An 18,309-nucleotide genomic window follows, 5' to 3' on the forward strand; every position below is an offset into this window, starting at 1 on the left:
CTGGGGGCTGAGGGGGGTCTATAACAAGCAGCAATGGGGAAAGACTTGTTTCTGGAAAGGTGGATTTTTAAAAGTAGAAGCTCGAATTGTTTGGGCACAGACCTGGATAGTATGACAGAACTCTGCAGGCTATCTCTGCAGTAGATTGCAACTTCTCCCCTTTTGGCATTTCTATCTTGTCGGAAAATGTTGTAGTTGGGGATGGAAATGTCAGGAATACAACAGGTGTAGAGTTTACTGTGAATGAATTACTTACAAGCCTTTAACCAACAATGCAGTTTTAAGAAATAAGAGTTAAGAAAATATTTACTAAATAAACTAAAGTAAAAAATAATACAATTCTATATTTTTTTAAATATTACAAATATGAAGCTACATTACCGGTCCAAAGTTTTTGAACGCCTACTCACTCAGGGGTTTTTCATTATTCTTACTAGTCTTTACATTGCAGAATAATGGTGAAGACATCAAAACTGTGAAATCATGTAGTAATCAAAAAAGTGTCAGTATATATTTTATACTTAAGATTCTTCAAATAGGCACGCTTTAACTTGAAAACTTTGCACACTCTTGGCATTCTCTCAACCAGCTTCATGAGGTAGTCACCTGGGATGCATTTCAATTAACAGGTGTACCTTCTTAAAAGTTAATTTGTGGAATTTCTTTCTTTTGTGCCAATCAGTTGTGTTGTAACAAGGTAGAGGGGATATACAGAAGATAGCCCTATTTGGTAAAAGACCAAGTCCATATTATGGCAAGAACAGCTCAATAAAGCGAAGAGAAATGACAGTCCATCATTACTTTAAGACATGAAGGTCAGTCACTACAGAACATTTCAAGAACTTTTAAAGTTTCTTCAAGTGCAAAAACGATAAAGCTCTATGATGCAACTGGCTCTCATGAGGACTGCCACAGGAAAAGAAGACCCAGAGTTACCTCTGCTGCAGAGGATAAATTCATTAGAATTACCAGCCTCAGAAATTGCAGCCCAAATAAATGCTCTACAGAGTTCAAGTAGACACATCTCAACATCAACTGTTCAGAGGAGACTCAGTGAATCAGGCTTTCATGGTCGAATTGCTGTAAAGAAACCACTACTAAAGGACAACAATAAGAAGAATATACTTCCTTGGGCCAAGAAACATTAGACAAGTGGAAATTTGTACTTTGGTCTGGAGTCCAAATTGGAGATTTTTGATTCCAACCGCGTCATTGTGAGATGCGGTGAGGGTGAATGGATGATCTCTGCATGTGTATTTCCCACCGTAAAGCAGGGAGGAGGTGTGATGGTGTGGGGGTGCTTTGCTTATGACACTGTAATTTACTTAGAATTCAAGGCACACTTAACCAGCATGACTACTACAGCAATCCCATCTGATTTGGGCTTAGTGGGACTATCATTTGTTTTTCAACAGGACAATTACCCAACTCACCTCCAGGCTGTGTAAGGGCTATTTGTCAAAGAAGGAGAGATATGGAGTGCTAAATCAGATGACCTGGCCTCCACAATCTCCTGACCTCAGCCAAATTGAGGTGGTTTGGGATGAGTCGGACCACAGAGTGAAGGAAAAGCAACCAACAAGTGCTCAGCATATGTGGGAACGCCTTTAAGACTGTTGGAAAAGCATTCCAAGTGAAGCTGGTTGAGAGAATGCCAAGAGTGTGCAAAGCTTTCATCAAGGCAAAGAGTGGCTATTTGAAGAATCTCAAATATAAAATATATTTTGATTTGTTTAACACTTTTTTGGTTACTACATGATTCCATATGTGTTATGTCACATCTTTGATGTCTTCACTATTACTCTACATTGTAGAAAATAGTAAAAATAAAAGAAAAATCCTTGAATGAGTAGGTGTTCTAAAACTTTTAACCGGTACTGTATATACAGGGGGTACCGAGTCAATGTGCGGGTGTACAGGTTAGTCAAGGTCATTTGTAGGTATGGTTGAAGTGACTATGCATAGATAATAAACAGCGAGTAGCATCAGTGTAAAAACAAAGGGGGGTATCAATGCAAATAGTTTGGGTATCCATTTGACTAATTGTTCAGCCTTCTTATGGGGGTAGAAGCTGTTAAGGCGCCTTTTGGACCTAGACTTGGCACTCCGGTAACTCTTGCCGTACGGTAGCAGAGAGAACAGTCCATGACTTGGTTGACTGGAGTCTTTGACCATTTTTTGGACCTTCCTCTGACACAGCCTAGTATATAGGTCCTGGATGACAGGAAGCTTGGCCTAAGTGATGTACTGGGCCGTACACACTACCCTCTGTAGCATCTCATGGTCGGATGCCGAGCAGTTGCCTTACCAGAAGAAGATGCAACTGGTCAGGATGCTCTCGATGGTGCAGCTGTTGAACTTTTTGAGGATCTGGGGACCCATGCCAAATCGTTTCAGTCTCCTGAGGGGGGAAAGGTGTTGCTGTGCCCTCTTCACAACTTTCTTGGTGTGTTTGGACCATGATAGTTTGTTGGTGAGGTGGACAATAAGGAACTTGAATCTCAACCCGCTCCACTACATCGTGTTCGGCCCTCCTTTTCCCGTAGTCCATGATCATTTCCTTTGCCTTGCTCATCTTGAGGGAGAGGTTTTTGTCCAGGCACCACACTGCCAGGTCTCTGACCTCCTCCCTATAGGCTGTCTCATCGTTGTCGGTGATCAGGCCTACCACCGTTGTGTCGTCAGCAAACTTAATGATGGTGTTGGAGTCGTGCGTGGCCAAGCAGTCGTGGGTGAACAGGAACTAAGCACGCACCCCTGAGGGGCCCACGTGTTGAGGATCAGTGTGGCAGATGTTTTTGCTTACCCTCACCACCTGGGGGCGACGCGTCAGGAAGTCCAGGATCCAGTTGCAGAGGGAGGTGTTTAGTCCCAGGGTCCTTAGCTTAGTGATGAGCTTTGTGGGCACTATGGTGTTGAATGCTGAGCTGTAGGCAATGAACAGCATTCTCACATAGCTGTTCATTTTGTCCAGGTGAGAAAGGGCAGTGTGGAGTGCGATTGAGATTATGTCATCTGTGGAACTGTTGGGGTGGTATGCGAGTTGGAGTGGGTCTAGGGTTTCCAGGATGATGGTGTTGATGTGAGCCATGACCAGCCTTTCAAAGCACTTCATGGCTACCGACATGAGTGTTACGGGGCGGTAGTCATTTAGGAAGGTTACCTTCACTTTCTTGGGCGCAGGGACTATGGTGGTCTGTTTGAAATATGTAGGCATTACAGACTCGGTCAAGGAGAGGTTGAAAATGTCAGTGAAGACACTTGCCAGTTGGTCCACGCATGCTCTGAGTACATGTCCTGGTAATCCGTCTGGCCCCGCGGCCTTATGAATCCTGACCTGTTTAAAAGTCTTGCTCACATCACCTACGGAGAGCGTAATCACGCAGTCATCCGGAACAGTTGGTGCTCTCATGCATGTTTCAGTTTTGCTTGCCTCGAAGCGAGCATAGAAGGCATTTAGCCGTCTGGTAGGCTCACATCACTGGGCAGCTCGCATCTGTGTTTCCCTTTGTAGTCCGTAATAGTTTTCAAGTCCTGCCACATCCGACGATCGTCAGAGTCGGTGTAGTAGGATTCAATCTTAGTCCTGTATTGATGCTTTGCCTGTCTGATGTTTTTCGGAAGGCATTGCGGGATTTCTTATAAGCATCCAGATTAGTGTCCCACTCCTTGAAAGCGGCAGCTAGCCTTTAGCTCGGTGCGGATGTTGCCTGTAATCCATGGCTTCTGGTTGGGATATGTACGTACGCTCACTGTGGGAATTACGTCGTCGAAGCACTTATTGATGAAGCCGTTGACTGAGGTGGCATACTCCTCAATGCCATTGGATGAATCCTGGAACATATTCCAGTCTGTACTAGCATAGTCCTGTAGCATAGCATACACATCATCGGACCAGTTCTGTAGTCAGCGAGTCACTGGTACTTTCTGCTTTAGTTTTTGCTTGTAAGCAGGATTCAGGAGTATTTAATTATGGTCAGATTTTCCAAATGGAGGGCGAGGGAGAGAGTTGTACGCGTCTCTGTGTGTGGAGTAAAGATGGTCTAGAGATTTTTTTCCTCTGGTTGCACATGTGACATGCTGTTAGAAATTAGGTCTAAAGGATTTAAATTTGTCTGCATTAACACTTAAGGATCGTACCCTTTTTTTCAATTTTCGCCTAAAATGACATTTATCTGTCTGTAGCTCAGGACCTGAAGCAAGGATATGCATATCCATTTGAAGGGAAACACTTTGAAGTTTGTGGAAATGTGAAATAATGTAGCAGAATATAACACATTAGATCTGGTAAAAGATAATACATAATAATGTTATTTTTTGTTCCATCGTCTTTGAAATTCAAGAGAAATGTCATAATGTATTATTGCAATTTAGGCGCAATTTAGATTTCGGCCATTAGATGACAGCAGTGTGTTTGCAAAGTTTAATGTTCATCCAGTGAAGCATGGCAATACTGGACAATATTTTGTATCAAGTCTGCCCAAATGTGCTGAATTGATACATTTTCAAGTACATAACTAGAGAACATAGAAAAATGATATCGTAATACAACATTTAAGTTTACACACTCCCAGGAATGTCATACATGATCATTAGCTTATACAGCTAGATGGCCCGGGCGGGATGGGTGTGGAGCCAGAGACAGCAGGGGTTCAAACTGTAGAACCTAGTTCCTACATTTGAATATAAAATAGATTTGATCAAACATAACTATGCAACGTTTTATCTCTGGGGCCCACAGGATGACACATTAGAGCACAGCACTCTCCACAAACAATAGCATGGTATTTATTCACTGTAGTAGCTACTGTAAATTGGACAGTGCAATTAGATTCACGAGAATTTAAGCTTTCTGCCCATATAAGACATGTCTATGTCCTGGAAAGTTTGCTGTTACTTACAACTGTCATGCTAATCACATTAGTTCACGCACGTTAGCTCAACTGTCCCGGTATAGGGACACCCATCCTGTAGAGGTTTTAAAGTCCCCGGCCACTACGAGCGCTGTTTTTGCGTCTTTTACTTTTGGTTTGGTACACCAGCTTCAAACAGCTGAACATAATAGATTTTTGGTTGTGGTAAAGATATTTCAAAGCGCTTTAGATGGTACAGTCATTTTCTACACTATAACGTTACTTGCTTGTTTTGTCACATACACTGAAATTAGGCGAACAATTATAAGTTTAGCAACCAGGAAATGGCGGAGCGATTTCTAGATAGGGCATCTTTAAGAGGCCTGTTATTTGAATAAAAATAAATGACCAGTCCGACAAAATAATTTGATGTTGTGACTATTTTCAACAGAAATGCAAGAGCGCTTTGGCTATAGCTTACTTACAGCCATTTGCTACACAGTTTCTTCCTCTACGCGCACGCGCGGTTTGTGACAATGTATTTTGTCGACTGTATATACAGTGTTTCGGGTGGAGGGGCAGAGTTATTGTTGCAATCGTTCAAGACAACTTTGAACACAGCATACCTCTGGACCTCGAAAATTGTAAACTACCAAAAGCCTACATTTGGAGGTAGTATGGCACTACGGTAAGATAACGTTTTATTTTACATTTTTTTTAGAATCACAGCATAACTTTCACTGCATTCATTTAAAAACATCACTGACTGAACCATGTCTGAACAAGTTGAGAATGTTGCCTGTGTTTGCACTCTGTTCTGTTCTCCATTGCGTAATTTATGAAGAATGTTGTTATGTATGTTATTGCCATAGAGTAGTGAGAAAAGTCCAAAACATGCACTACATGCATAACCAACATCTTTCAATAGTGATTGTCAATAGGTTATGGATTGACCATGGAGTCAATCAGTTAATTTAGAGTTGTTGTTTTAAAAAAAACTTGTTTCGATGTATTAAAGGAATTGAATGCATCCATGTTTTAAAACCTTTCTATGGAAATCTGTTACCACAATATTATGTTTAAAATTGTGTAATCTACAGGTCTGCTCTGCTAGGATGTGGATTGCTTGTCATTTTGCTGGCAGTGGTGTTCCCCCCTTTGGATGCAGCAAGGTATATGAATCACTGGAGATGACATTTGCTCACTCTACTGTTCATCTGTGTTTCTGATAATCTAGCACATAATCCAGTCCAATGTAGCCTTTAGTTTAAACCATCCGATTTCATTGCATTTACTGTTATTATTGTATGAATGTGGATCTTCCTAAAATATTCACGAGATATTCTGTATTATACCATAATAACAGAAATCAAAAGAATTAAAAGCAAATCCAATGAATAGACAAACACTATTGGTTCATGACTACTTTCAAGGGTCTGTGTTTTTAGAAATGTACAAATAATACATAGTATTTTAATAGTGCTTTTCTCAGACACCAAAATGCTTTTACAATAGGCAGTTTTAAGGAAAACAAAACAAACCTGGGCTAGAGTAAAGATCACAGTTCACTGTTGCTTCACTCAGAATCATGATGGGTTCAACATGGATTTAAAAGCCTTAGTAACTATTGCTTACATGGACATTACTGATCTGGTTATTACAATATTTCTATACGTGATTATTATATACTTCTAACATAATTATTACACTTTATTATAAAACATGATTTGCTCTCCTGTTGTTGTAGTCAGGCAATAAACCAAGAGTTGTCAGACCTCTTCAATGAGCTCTGGAAGCTGGATGTGAACCGCATGAAGCCTGGGACTGACTATACGATCTCTGTGCAGGTGGGATATGACTAGGGCCCCCATGACTAGAGTTTTCCCTGACCACCTTACCTGACACACATTCCATTATTAGTTACAGGCTATAATTAGGAGCTGGACAGGAACAAACTCCTGGCCCTAATTTGCCCCTCATAAGTAGGCCTCCTGGACAGGAAAACCTCCGAAATGTCCCTCCTAAAATGGCCTGCTCAGGAAAAATTCCAGTCCCTAATAAAATACCCCTCCCTAATAAAATACCCCTCCCTAAGATGTAGGCTCGCTCAAGAAAAACTCCTGTCCTTATACTGAAATAAGTCACATAAGAAGAAGGCCTAGCCTATGTTATTTTGACATGAGGAAAGTGTTTAGTTGTTGGTGTATGTATGTGTCGTCCACTCCAGGGCAAAGCTGGCTATGTCTCTCAAGGCAGTAACCATGCCAGGGACCATGCCTCATCGCCTCTCTTCTCCAATGTCAATGAGAACAAACTGAAGACCATTACTACCTTCTCCCGTAAGTATCTGTGTCTACATCAAAATTGTCAAACAAATTGTTTGAACTGAATATATGAACTGAATTTAGTTGTGAACTGAAGTCGTCTCAAATAGATTACACTTGTTAGTGTTTTTCTGAGACTTTAGAATTACTTAAAAATTACTTTCTGTTACTTTCAAATGCCTTTCTAATGGCTTTCTTTGACTTTAAATCTCTTATTTGATGTCTTCAACGACATTCCGCTGCAGGCTTCATGAAGCTCCTGGACAACTATGAGAGGTCAACAGGCGTGGCAGAGCATGTCAGCCGAGAAGAGGTCACAGAGAACAATCTCTTCCTGGATGCCGTTCTGAACACAGAGGTCATGAAGGTACAGCAGAACATGTCACCTAAATTGCCTACAATTGGTATAGTGGTCCTGTGTGGCTCAGTTGTTAAGAGCGTGGCTGAGGTTCGCTTCAGAAGTATTGTATATTTTCGCCGATTCCATATCGATTCTGTGACTTCCAAATATCGATTTGTAAAAACAAATAAAACATGTTTTGAACACTTTTTTCTCAAAAACTTGCTTTCTCATGTCTCTCTCTTCAAATTCTCTCCTCTCTCTTCAATTCAAATTCTATTGGTTACATACACATGTTTAGCAGATGTTAATGCGGGTGTAGTGAAATGCTTGTGCTTCTAGCTCCGACAGTGCAGTAATATCTAACGAGTAATATCTAACAATTACACAACTTATACCAATACACACAAATCTAGTAAAGGAATGAAATGAATATAAAAATATTTGGACGAGCAATGTAATGCAAGATATGTAGAAAGTATTACTTGTTCCTCTGCAGCAGACAGTTAGTGAGCAATATGTTTGGAACATCGGATCACAATAAAATCGCAGTATCAAATTGCAATAAATATAGAATTGTGATGCATAAATACAGAATCGCAATCCAAATCATATTGGCACCAAAGTATTGTGAGGTCCCTGGCAATTCCCTGCCCTAAGCTATATGCATAAGTGCTTTTGGGTTTGCCTGAACAGAGTGTTTGTGAGGGGACTCCCATGCTCTACATAAGGTCAGTAACTACTCTGTGAAACCAAACTCTAGAGGGAGTATTGGCTCTTCCTGTCACACTCTGTTCTTGGATGACCATGGCCACGATGTTAGGAGAAAAACACAGGGAACAATGCAGTACATCTAAAACATCTGGAGAGTCTTGGCACGCTGTCTTGGCTGGGGCCTCTTTCTCAAATAAAGACCTTACAGCCTGTGGGGACACATGTTCAAAATGTGTTTAATACAACTTATCATTTTGAGATGAACATTTCTAAGAAAATTATAACAGGCAAGTAAAACACAATTTCTGTCAAATTGTGTTTTACCCTCTTATGCATAAGACTATTGGTCATTGTGACATCTCACATTGACAATATGGACAGAGAGGAGTTTGGTGAATTTATTTATTTATGTTTTTCCCACAGCATGCCCACAGGTATCTGGTTAGCAAGGGCCACTCCCAATCAGACCTGAGGACGTTCAAGCGTCAGCTGTACACCATCTGGTTCGACCTCTACTACAGAAGTGGAAGGTAAGAATTGGGGAGTATTCATTAGTGCACACCATAGTGAAACATTTTGCAACAGAAAACATGCTGCAATTGTACAACGTATGCTAGTTCTGCAATAAACAACATACTATCAAAGGGATGCACAAAGGATAATTAAATATGACATGGTACACAGTGAACAAGTGCTCATGGCAAACAATGTCAAAAAGAAAATAATTTGTCAAAGAAGAGAAGACAAATTCTGACATTTCACATACACATAAAGATAACAATTAAATAATTCACGTAATCTACAGGGTTTCAAACGTTCATCAAACACAAACTAAACTCACTTTTGCTGCAATCATGTCCATCCCGGAAACTTGTATTGAACGTATGATTTGTTCAGCTAACACTCTTTATTTGAAACACAGTGTCCCGGGAGAAAGTGTAGACATTCATCTGCACTGATCTGAAATGGGAAGTCTCCAAATACATCAAGGTTTTTGTAAGGAACGGTGTTGGGTAGTAGTGAAGTACATGTATTTGAACTTGTAATTTTTCTACATTTTGCAGTAGCTTGGTGGTAGATGAACATAAAATCAAATCTTGGTTGTGTTTTCAGTTGTTACTTTTCTGCCATGTAGTAGTTGAGTTAACAACTGGAACTACACACTACGTTTTTTGAAGGCAAAAATGTCCTTTATTTTTTTTATTTTTTTTTTGTTGTGAAACCTGACTTATTCTCACTTGAACTATAGTTTTTGTGTTTAATAGGCTAACTTACACATTCTGTTAACAACTGACTTCAGAGTGATCTGTTCTTGCAATTTGTAGTCTAAGACATTTTAGATTTCAGATATTATATTTTACCACAAAGTAGTTTGCATGAAGTGAACAACTTTTTTCAGAGTAACTTTAAATCAAATCAAATCCAATTTTATTGGTCACATATACCTGTTTTGCAGATGCTATTGCGGGTGGGGTGAAATGCTTGTGTTTCTAGCTCGAACAGTGCAGCAATATCGAACAAGTAATATCTGACAATTTCACAACAATACACACAATACACACAAATCCAGAGTAAAGGAATGGAATTAAGAATATATAACTATTTGGACGAGCAATGTTGGAGCGGCATGGACTAAGATACAGTAGAATAGAATAGAATAGAATACAGTATATACATATGAGATGAGTAATGCAAAATATGTAAACATTATTAAAGTGACCAGTGATTTCAAGTCTATGTATAGAGGGCATCAGCCTCTAAGGTGCTACTGATGGTTATTTAACAGTCTGATGGCCTTGAGATAGAAGCTGTTTTTCAGTCTCTTGATCCCAGTGTAACAGTTTAACTTTAGTCCGTCCCCTCGCCCCGACCCAGGCTCGAACCAGGGACCCTCTGCACACACCGGCAACAGTCACCCACGAAGCATCGTTACCCATCGCGCCACAAAAGCTGCGGCCCTTGCAGTGCAAGGGGAACCACTACTTCAAGGTCTCAGAGCGAGTGACGGCACCGATTGAAACATTATTAGTGCGCACCACCGCTAACTAGCTAGCCATTTCACATCGGTTACACCAGCTTTGATGCACCTGTACTGATGCTCGCCTTCTGGATGATAGCGGGGTGAACAGTCAGTGGCTTGAGTGGTTGTTGTCCTTGATGATCTTTTTAGCCTTCCTGTGACATTGGGTGATGTAGGTGTCCTGGAAGGTAGGTAGTTTGGTCTGATGATGCGATGGGCAGACCGCACCACCCTCTTGAGAGCCCTGCGGTTGTGGGCAGTGCAGTTACCATACCAGGCATTGATACAGCCTGACAGAATGCTCTCGATTGTGCATCTGTAAAAGTTTGTGAGGATTTTAGGTGCCAAGCCAAATTTCTTCAGCACACTGAGTTTGACACTGTCTGTGTGGGTGGACCATTTCAGTTTGTCCACTGCGCTCCGGTCGATGTGGATAGTGGGGTGCTCCCTGTGCTGTTTCTTGAAGTCCACGAATCAGCTCCTGTGTTTTGTCAACGTTGAGTGAGAGTTTATTTTTCGGGCCCTCACCTTCTCCCTGTAGGCTGTCTCATCATTGTCGGTAATCAGGCCTACTACTGTCCTTGGTAGCGTGGTGTTGGTGGCACTGAAGAAGGTGTTTAGCTTGTCTGGAAGCAAGATGTCTGTGTCCACGACGGTTAAGTAAACTAGGTTTTTTTAAGGGTAGCTTTGGTGTAGTTTAACTTCTTCCAGTTTGAAGTAATTAGTAGCTTCGTAAACTATATTTTCAGAGTAGCTTCCCCAACACTGCTAATGAATAGGGTGTTTTCCCTCTAGCAGGGCCTATCATCAATGAATAGGCTAGGATATTCTACACGCAACAGACTGATGACAGAACACACACTCGCATCACTAGCTAAGAGAGAGAGCAGGGTTGTAATCATTAGTCCAAATAGTTGCAAAATGCAAAAGTTTCTATTGGACAAATTCAGGTAGGTCCCTTCCCGTTCCATGTTAGAAACGTTTTGCAACAGAATCGGCATAATGAATTCACCTCCAGGCGATCCAGTGCGAGGGAGAGAGGAGGGTTTCATTTATACTACACAACTTTCCCCAGGCCTTTATAGCTTATCGAATAGTCAGGCTATTACACAGTTAATAATATGTTTTGTGATAATTGCACTGTGATTTAATGTTGTGGGGTAAATAAATACAAAAATAACATTGTTAAATATTGTTTTTTGGTTTGGGATTTTTGTTAATGTTAAGGATCCCAATTTTGTTTAACAATTTTAACATTTAAATGTTCACACCCCTATACTATACTGTACTTAACTATACTCTATTGTACTGTACTGTAGCCTACTGTACTGAACTGTACTGAACTTTACTGTACTTTACTGTACTGTACAGGACTGTACTCTGCTATCCAAACTTGTGAAAGATAGACATCTATGATTGGTTTAGATTTGGTCTGGTCCAGACTGACCAAATTTGGTCTTGTTTGTGTGCGGAGCTCGTTAGAATAAGTGTGCTTTGCAAGTGTTCATTTTTACATTTACAGTTACATTTTGGTAATTTAGTAGACGCTCTTATCCAGAGCGACTTACATTCAACTTTCATTCAACTAAGGTAGATAAATAACCACATATTAGGTTCATAGTAAGTAAAACATTTCTGTAACCGTTACTGAGAATGTTGTTGAAGTGTTCTGTTGGTTTTGACAGAAGACTTTTAAAAAGCTTTTAAAAAGCGTAAGTGAAAGATGGGGACAGTAATAAATATTTCATACTGCAATCTTTAGTTATAGAAATTATTCTTACTTTAATTGTAAATATCTATTTTAAATGTGATATAAATGCCTTCTTCATTGACATGTAGATACATTATATACGGTTGAAATTTGTCCGTAGAAACAATTACAAAAGAAAATACAGGTTTTCAATATCCTGAAAATACGTATTTTCAACATCCGGAAAGTACATATTTCAACTTTCATTCAGAACCGAAAATGAACCAGATTTCAACGTCTGGAAAATGTGTATTTTAGACATTCTTTCAACATAATTGTGCACACTAGATCCTACATGTGTTGATTTGTAGGGAAGAGTCAGGTAATAAGCCACTTTTTACATTGTCCACCACTGAGGAAACTTTCTGATATTGCTCCAAGTATGATACATAGTGGGTCCTTATCTAATTATATATTTAATGACCTGTTTATTATTGTAATTGCATGTTATTGTAACTTTTTGACCACCATTTCTGGAGTTTGAAATAACATTGGAATTGCCACCACATTTTTGTTTGTTACGTTGTGTGAAATGTGTCTTATGTGTCTGTTGTTCATTTGACAGTAAGGACTCGTGCGGATTTGAGCATGTGTTTGTTGGAGAGACTAAATTCGGAAATGAGATTGCTGGTTTCCATAACTGGGTCCAGTTCTACCTGCAGGAGAAGAGCAGGAATTTGGACTACAAGGGATACAAAGCCAGGGACCATGACATAGTAAGTGTCCTAACAGCCCTTTTCAAACATGTAACATTGATCAACATTTCCTTTACTTTGACAGGATATCAAAAACTTCACTCTCACTGCAGCTTTAAACATGTCGAATTCATGTTAAATTATGCTTGTTCCCAACCCACACAAACCAATTTTATGAATTGACTTTTGTCTAACAAAGATGTCCCTCACTCTTTCTCACTTACTCACACACACACAGCCTGACCAAGACGACCACGTCCTGAACCTCCAGTTCAGCTGGCACGGTTTGGTGAAGCCGGTGGGCAGTGCCTTCGTGGGGGCCAGTCCGGAGTTTGAGATGGCCCTGTACACCATCATCTTCCTCATCAACACACATCGGAGCACCACAGTGGTGGTCAACATTGACGAATGTCAGCTGGAGGTGGTGGTGGTCAGGCACGGGCGCTCCATTGGGACAGCCTACCCCAAACTGCTTAGCAGCAACAACAGACACCTGTAGTTGGAGGCATCAAACACACGCACACAAGCATAGATTTATGAATAAGAATCTGCACACACACACACACATACACTGTTTTGGACTGGGCATTTAACCAGGCCAGTTTGCTTCACAATTAGGCACATAACCTTTCTTTAGCTGACTGCACTGTGTAATCTGCACAACAGGAACATAAATGGACACATCTGATACTCCGGGCATGCATGTGTAAGATATAAAACCATGGACTTGTGTTGTAAAGTCTGATGTTTTCCTACAAGTTGAAAAGTTAAGGTAAAGAACATGTTTCAGAAGAAGAAAGAAAGTTTAACTCACTGTCTGATTTCAACAGCACAACAGCAGTGACTCATGGCAATGTCGTGCCTCATTTAAATAAACCATTTATAGAATTTGTTTATAAGCCATGTCATGAAGTCTAAATTAAGCATTCTGTAAATATGGCCCTTCCCAACATGCACTGCCCATCTGGACACCTGCTTGGCCAATGTGTAGAGTTTTATAAGTGCCTATGTCAAGGCACAATAATTATTTCAATACAAGCCATTCTACCATTTTCCAAATGTGCTCATACAACCAGTAGCCCATACTGTAATAAAATGTGCATTACCGAGTCAAATGTTGGTCAATGTATTATTGCATTCTCTATATGTGCAGTCATGAACAGCCAGTTATGAATAGGCTAGCCTACTTATGCAATTGGTTAGTATATGCTACTATAACATTTTTCTGTCATTTACCCTTTAAAGTAACTGTCCATTGTTTCCCGATTTCTATTAAATATGACCTATAATTAATTACAATATGAGTGTAATAGTTTTCTTTCCAACAAATGGTAATTAAGTATGTTGAAAAGCAGATTTTCTGTGTTGGAATGGTGTGGACTACCACAACAAAGTAATGGGTTTACTGGTTATTTACAATATTCATACAAGTAGACTGTTGATTGGCTAGCTCATCCTCCTCAAGATGACATCCTCTATGATGAAATAGTTAGAATTTTTTAAACATCTGTTTGAGGTGAGGTTTTGAAGTGTTTTTTTTCTCTCCAATTTATGCTTTGGCCAAAAACATGAATATACAACATTATCTGGATATGAGTTAACCAGTGGCGACCCGTCATTCAGGCAGAGCCCCACCTGTTTTCATCCTCACCTGTTTAGCAAAAAAAAAAGAAAGAAAATGTTGTATTATTTTTTGATGTATGTTTTGCATGTTATTTTGGCATTAATACGTGTCACATATCAGTTTGCAATCAATGTAAAAAATTATAATAATAGAGTTAATTAAGCCGCATTCAAACATGGTCTCTTTTTCGCTTTCTTGAGTGAGGAGTTTCAGCCTAGCTCAGTGCTTATTTAATTTGTTTATTTAACCTTTATTTAACCAGGTAGGCTAGTTGAGAACAACTGCACGGTGTCTCCAGTGCGTGTTCACAGCATTGGACTGGCTAGAGTGGGCATCCAGCCAGGACGGATGGTGCCGGCTCAGTGCTCCTGGACTCCAGTGCGTCTCTTCGGCCCAGGATATCCTGCGCCGGCTCTGCGCACTGGGTCTCCGGTGCATCTGCACAGCTCAGTGCATCCTGTGCTAGCGCCCAACATTTGCTGGGCGAAAGTAACCATCCAGCCAGGACGGGTTGTGCCAGCTCTACGCTTGAGACCTCGAGTGCGCCTCCACGGCCCAGTGTATCTGATGCCTGCTCCACGCACCAGGCTTCCAGTGCATCTCCCCAGTCCGGTGAGACCTGTTCCGGTTCCACGTACCAGGCCTCCAGTATGTCTCCCCAGCCTGGTAAGCCCCGTGGCAGCTCCACGCACTAGGCTGCCAGTACGTCTCCTCAGGCCGGTGAGACCTGTTCCGGCTCCACGTAGGAAGCCTCCAGTGATGATCCATGGCCCGAAGCCTCCAGTGATGATCCATGGCACGAAGCCTCCAGTGATGATCCACGTAGGAAGCCTCCAGTGATGATCCATGGCACGAAGCCTCCAGTGATGATCCATGGCACGAAGCCTCCAGCGTCGATCCGCAGGGTCCCCAGTCCAGGGCCTGCGACGAGGGTCCCCAGTCCGGGGTCGGCGACAAGGGTCCCCGCACCAGGGGCGCCACCAAAGTAGGGGGAGCCAGAGGTGGAGTGGGGTCTGTGTCCCGCACCGGAACCGCCACCGAGGTAGATGCCCACCCGGACCCTCCCCTACAGTGTCAGGTCTGCGGCCAGAGACTGTTCTGTGTTTCTATGTTTTGGCCGGGTGTGGTTCTCAATCAGGGACAGCTGTCTATCGTTGTCTCTGGTTGGGAATCATACTTAGGCAGCCTTTTTACCTTTTGTATTTTGTGGGTAGTTGTCTATGCTAGTGGCCTGTATAGCCCTAGGAAGCTTCACGTTTGTTTTTGTTGTTTCTTGTTTTGTTGCCGACATTTATAATAAAGAAAAATGTACGCTCACCATGCTGCAACTTGGTCCGGTCATTTCCACGACGACGGCGATTGTGACAATGGGCTGCGTACCGCTGCAGCGATCGCTAAGCTGCTCTGACAGCTGACGCTTAAAGTTAGTGAGGGTAATTTTAGGAAGAGAGGGTCCAGATTGTCTAGCCCAGATGATTTGTAGGGATCCAGATTTTGCAGCTCTTTCAGAACATCAGCGGTCTGGATTTGGATGAAGGAGAAGCGGGGGGGTGCCGAGCTGTTGGCCGGGGTTGGGGTTGCCAGGTGGAAAGCATGGCCAGCCGTAGAGAAATACTTATTGAAATTCTCAATTATCGTGGATTTATCCGTGGTAACAGTGTTTCCTAGTCTCAGTCCAGTGGGCAGCTGGGAGGAGGTACTCTTATTCTTTACAGTGTCCCATGGACTTTACAGTGTCCCAAAACTTTTTGGAATTAGTGCTGCAGGTTGCAAATTTCTGTTTGAAAAAGCTAGCCTTTGCTTTCCTAACTGACTGTGTGTATTGGTTCCTGCCTTCCCTGAAAAGTTGCATATCGCGGGGACTATTCGATGCTAGTGCAGCACGCCACAGGGTGTTTTTGTGCTGGTCAAGAGCAGTCAAGTCTGGAGTGAACCAATCTGTTCTTAGTTCAAACATTTTTGAAAGGGGCATGCTTATTTAAGATGGTGAGGAAAGCACTTTTAAAGAACAACCAGGCATCCTCTATTGACGGGATGAGGTCAATATCCTTCCAGGATACCCGGGCCAGGTCGATTACAAAGGCCTGCTCGCAGAAGTGTTTTAGGGAGGGTTTGACAGTGATGAGGGGTGGTTGTTTGACTGCGGACCCATAACGGACGCAGGCAATGAGGGAGTGATCGCTGACATCCTGGTTGAAAACAGCAGAGGTGTATTTAGAGGGCAAGTTGGTCAGGATGATATCTAAGAGGGTGCCCATGTTTACGGATTTGAGGTTGTACCTGGTAGGTTCTTTGATAGTTTGTGTGAGATTGAGGGCATCTAGTTTAAATTGTAGGGCAGCCGGGGTGTTAAGTATATCCCAATTTAGGTCACCTAGCAGTATGAACTCTGACGATAGATGGGGGGCAATCAATTCACATATGGTGTGCTGCTTTCTGTGGTGGTGGGACAGCCAGTGGAAAATAACAAGTGTAGGGGTTGGTAATGTTCTCTAGTTGCGCCGTGATTGGTTCAGTGTTTTGTCACTCATGGTGAAACTCATGGTCACCAAAAAATCTACAGGGAGAACTCGAAAATTCAAGCCCCTTGTGTGCTGCCATAGATTTACATTAAAAGTGCCCATCCAAGAAGGCTCAAGGTCATTGGCCATAGATAAAATGACATAAAATAACATTATACCTACCGTAGCTACTTTCAAAATCTTAGCTAGCAAGCTGGACAAACAGTCATCACCATGAATCAAGTCGGCAATCTACTGGCAAATCCTTTTCAATCCTTGTCATATGAAGCAAAATTATAGACAAAACGCATCGGTGCTCATCGGCCATTGGACATAAACATTACACAACAAGTTGGAAATGGCCAATTCAACAATGAGTGGTTTGGAAGGAATCAGTGGCAAATTGAAAGCATTGTAAAGCAATCACTAGCCTGCTATTCAGTGGAGAGGGTGTGTGGTCCAATTCTTGGTTTTAAAGGGTTTTTTCCAAGCTTAAAAGGATAAACATTCACATGCAACACCAGGGTCCAGGAAAGGTTGAATACAATGGCCATGCTGTCAATCCAGCATGACTTCTGTTGTTGTTAAAAACAACTGGAAACTCAGAAACTGGGAAATCTCAGACTTCAGTGAGTTCAAGACAACTGGGAACTGAAAAAAAAACAGGCTTTGACTGGGAAAATACATTTAGAATGTTCACCCAACTTGGAATTCCATGTCAGGAACACATGCCTCTTTCCAGAGCCCCGACCTGAAGATCACTAACGTCATGATCCGACCTTGTTTTTTTCAGAATTCCCAGTTGTCTTGAAAGCACCATAAATCCAGAGATTGCCAGACATTGATGACAAAGTTTGATAACAAAATTTGCCTACAAGAAGGACTGCGGCGCCACCTTCCTGTTCAAGTGAGCACAGCACAACAAGGTGATTCCAAAAATGTTTTGTATGCCGCTGCATAAATGATTTAATATGCCAGGGAGATATGTATATTGTAGCTAAGAAAGTAATACTAAGTGTATGTTGTGTAGTAAGCTGTTAGTAGCCCATGTGCCTCACCCTAATAATTTGGTCCCTTTCCCCCTTATAGTTTAGCCTACTGTTCTGACCTGGTGGTGCACATGTAGCCTATAGCCTGTTTTAGACAAATGTAGTCATTGAATATTTTAAGAGCTTTCATTGTCTGCTTATATACTGTTTTTGCTGCCAGACAAGGCTCCGCTGATAGCCAGGTGTGACCGTGTTAAGGATTCACTCCATGGTGCTGAAAAGAAAGCCCTGCTGTTGGGACAGCTTTATGTAGGCCCTAACAGTTTATGGGCCCCGTTTGTCACCTTTATAGTGCAATTAATATATTGTTTAGTGTTGTGGCTTTAATGGCATGCATATAAAAAAAATTGAGTTTGCCCCAACAAGATTGACATGCTAAAATAGCAGGATAGTAACTTTTAAAAGTGATATTTTCATTGGACAGTTACACTAACATATT

The 18,309-nt window shown here is 41.5% G+C and overlaps 1 protein-coding gene across 1 annotated transcript; it reads left to right on the top strand.

The window, feature by feature from the left end:
- Positions 1-5,429: 5,429 nt before the first annotated feature.
- Positions 5,430-13,995, top strand: endouc (endonuclease, polyU-specific C). Its single transcript, XM_021574182.3, has 8 exons — positions 5,430-5,541; positions 5,954-6,025; positions 6,601-6,700; positions 7,081-7,192; positions 7,423-7,544; positions 8,655-8,761; positions 12,567-12,717; positions 12,935-13,995. Exons 1-8 carry the CDS (start codon positions 5,531-5,533, stop codon positions 13,193-13,195), a joined length of 936 nt encoding a protein of 311 aa, XP_021429857.2. The 5' UTR covers positions 5,430-5,530; the 3' UTR covers positions 13,196-13,995.
- Positions 13,996-18,309: the final 4,314 nt, after the last annotated feature.

This window comes from Oncorhynchus mykiss, chromosome 2 (genome assembly GCF_057628025.1).
Source record: "Oncorhynchus mykiss isolate SJ-2025 chromosome 2, ASM5762802v1, whole genome shotgun sequence".
NCBI classification, from domain to species: domain Eukaryota; kingdom Metazoa; phylum Chordata; class Actinopteri; order Salmoniformes; family Salmonidae; genus Oncorhynchus; species Oncorhynchus mykiss.

Coding starts and splice junctions, on each gene's coding strand:
- endouc (XM_021574182.3), top strand. Junction 6,026..6,600: donor CCCCCTTTGGATGCAGCAAG/GTATATGAATCA, acceptor CTGTTGTTGTAG/TCAGGCAATAAACCAAGAGT. Junction 7,193..7,422: donor GACCATTACTACCTTCTCCC/GTAAGTATCTGT, acceptor ATTCCGCTGCAG/GCTTCATGAAGCTCCTGGAC.